We start from the raw sequence: 2586 nt of genomic DNA on the forward strand, positions 1-2586 counted from the left end.
AATATTATTTCACCTCCTTTAATATTCACTGTTTATTTCACTGTATCGCAACATACTACCAACATTTCTTCTTGGCCGTGCAGCAGCGACCTCATGTGATTTAACTACTGTTTAATTTTCCATTAAATCAGTTTACACATAATTAAATTCGCCGCGCCATTTAAATACGCATCCTCCAGCAGAGCGTAACAATTGCATTGAAAGCTTTTCATTTCTTCTCCATTTTCATTGTTAATTTTTATGTCATTTGCGTGAGACCTCAGCGGCTCAACGGTCTCCCCATTCCCTCGGTTTCAACCATCGAAATCCCTGACCAAGGGCCACTTGTCGCCGGAGGAAAAGCGAAGAGCAGAAGCCCACACGACCCCAGCTCACTCACGCACGTCGGAGTATAATTTATGTATCGGCGGAATAATGCTTTACGATCTTGGCATGTCATTGGGCCCGGGCGCTACCTGGGATCCAAGAGATGCGTGGGACGGTTCGGTTGGGAAGGGATTTCAGGCCGAGCCGAATGGGAACTTGTTTGGGAAAGGTATTTAAGTTTAAATTATTTAAAGTATTAAATAGATATGTGTTTCTTACGAAAAGAGAAAATAATAATAACAAATCGCCAGCCACACAACCTCCTAAGTTTTCGCATTTAGTTTGTTTTAAATGCCATTGCTGTCAGTTGTTTGTGTCTGACTTGCTCAAAATTAGGAGTGACACAACAAACACAACTATTCTCTCCAGGGCACAGACGACGACGAAGTTGGGCCAAAGATGCAAAGTGCCTCTTTCTAGGAGTCGCGATGCTATCAAAAATTCTACGTAAATATGTCACACTGACCCACTTGTTCGGCAACCAACATCCGTCGCATGGCACGCATCCTCATCCCACCTCCCATTCCCGAAATCTGTGCGGAACCCGGCGGAAATCGGGATGTGGGGACTTTCCCGGGGATCCTCAGCCCTTCCGGCGTGACCTTCACGACTGGGATCGCCAGAGCGCGGCCCACGATCAGCGGAGGAAGACCATCCCCAAGCTGGTCTACCTGCACAACCCCTGGAAGTACCTGGTGACCAAGTTCAATCTGTGGAAGCTGAAGTGGCTCTGGGACCGGGACTTCAGCGAGCCGGACTTCTTGGAGGGCGCCAAGCAGGCGGCCATCGTGATGACGGACATCATTCGGCAGCAGAGTGCCGAGAGGATCAGCGAGTACACCACGCCGGTGGGATTCCAGCAGATCACCCGGGACATGCTGCTCTCGAGGAACGACACCCGCCTGCAGTTGGTCAGGTTCGAGAGGGAACACCTGCGCCGGGCGATTCCCATGAAGGTGGCCACGCGGCAGAACTTCGGCAGGAAGTACGCCTTCATAGACATGCTCTTCGTGGGTCTGCGGAACACCAAGGACTTCGACACGGCCTCCGAGGTGGTGGAGGTCAGCGAGATCATTCGCCGCATGGACAACGAGCTCAAGACCCCGCCGGAGGTGGTCGCAGTACCCCATCGCATAGTCTTCGCCGAAATCTTCATCCGCTTTCGCAGGGATTACACAGCTGATGCGAGGAGAGTTGGCAATGCTCCAGCCCAGAATATTCCCTTCCACTCGCGGTTCAACGCTCCTACAAGTCCTTCGCCAGCGGCCAGTGACAGGCCCCTCCAAACCCCCTTCATACAAGCCGCCATAGATCCCATGAGATCCTCCCAGAATCCAAGTACAGCAGCGGGTCTTCCGGTGACGGGCAGGATCGTGCCCCGCATGGATGATGTGGGCTGGTCGGTGTCCTTCTACAAGATCCTGACCTTCGACGTGCTCAACTACGATCCGCAGAACCGAAGACACCAGCACCACCAGTCCCAGCCTTAGTGTTGTAGTGTGATCAGTGATTAGTATTCCTCTGGAAATTCGACCTTTTAGTGCAGTGGATATAGTAACGACCGATAACTTTTATTCAGCAAATTTAACAGCTAACAATAAATATATGCATCTTCTGCGGTTTCTTGATTTTATAGGGATTACTCAATCGCAGAGAGACCATACATTTCTATAATCATATTCACGTGATTGCAGACATTCTTTTTCATACTTCCATGATTAAATATTAGTTTTGTTATATAACTACAACCATCATTCAATCAAATCCCATACCGTTTATAATCAAACTCATCGAGCGACTTGTTCCCATAACTAATGCGCCCATTTAAATCCATTTTCGCGTGAACCTCTCAAAGCGCTCTGAAAACCCACAAGTTCACACCTTTTTTCCTTCGGGCCACACACAAAAAATGTGTACAAAACGATGTTGTAATGAGGCGCATTACACGATTTGATCTTGTCAGCTGATGTTGCGATGTTATTTTTGTGGTTATTGTTGTTTCGGCTCTAATTGGTTTTCCAACATGAGCTTTTGGGCTCGGAGTTTTTCAGCTCCGGAGGGCTTGGCCTTGGCGTGACCCAATCAATTTGAATATTCCGAGTGATTGAAGGAAATACCATAAATAAATTGACAAACGTATGTACAACAAGCTCATGTCATTCGATGTTTTTACATCGTGCCTAACACATTTTTGCATAATTCGAACATGGTAAATGGTTT

General features: G+C 47.9%; 1 protein-coding gene across 1 annotated transcript; it reads left to right on the forward strand.

The window, feature by feature from the left end:
• Positions 1-656: 656 nt before the first annotated feature.
• LOC108022276 (uncharacterized) lies at positions 657-1981 on the forward strand. Its single transcript, XM_017091134.3, has one exon. The coding sequence runs from the start codon at positions 795-797 to the stop codon at positions 1854-1856; it is 1062 nt and encodes a 353-aa protein (XP_016946623.1). The 5' UTR covers positions 657-794; the 3' UTR covers positions 1857-1981.
• Positions 1982-2586: the final 605 nt, after the last annotated feature.

Source organism: Drosophila biarmipes, chromosome 2R (genome assembly GCF_025231255.1).
Source record: "Drosophila biarmipes strain raj3 chromosome 2R, RU_DBia_V1.1, whole genome shotgun sequence".
In the NCBI taxonomy this organism is placed as follows: domain Eukaryota; kingdom Metazoa; phylum Arthropoda; class Insecta; order Diptera; family Drosophilidae; genus Drosophila; species Drosophila biarmipes.

Excerpts from the sequence above, each read along its gene's own strand:
- LOC108022276 (XM_017091134.3), top strand. The coding sequence starts at position 795 with ATGCTATCAAAAATTCTACGTAAATATGTCACACTGACCCACTTGTTC.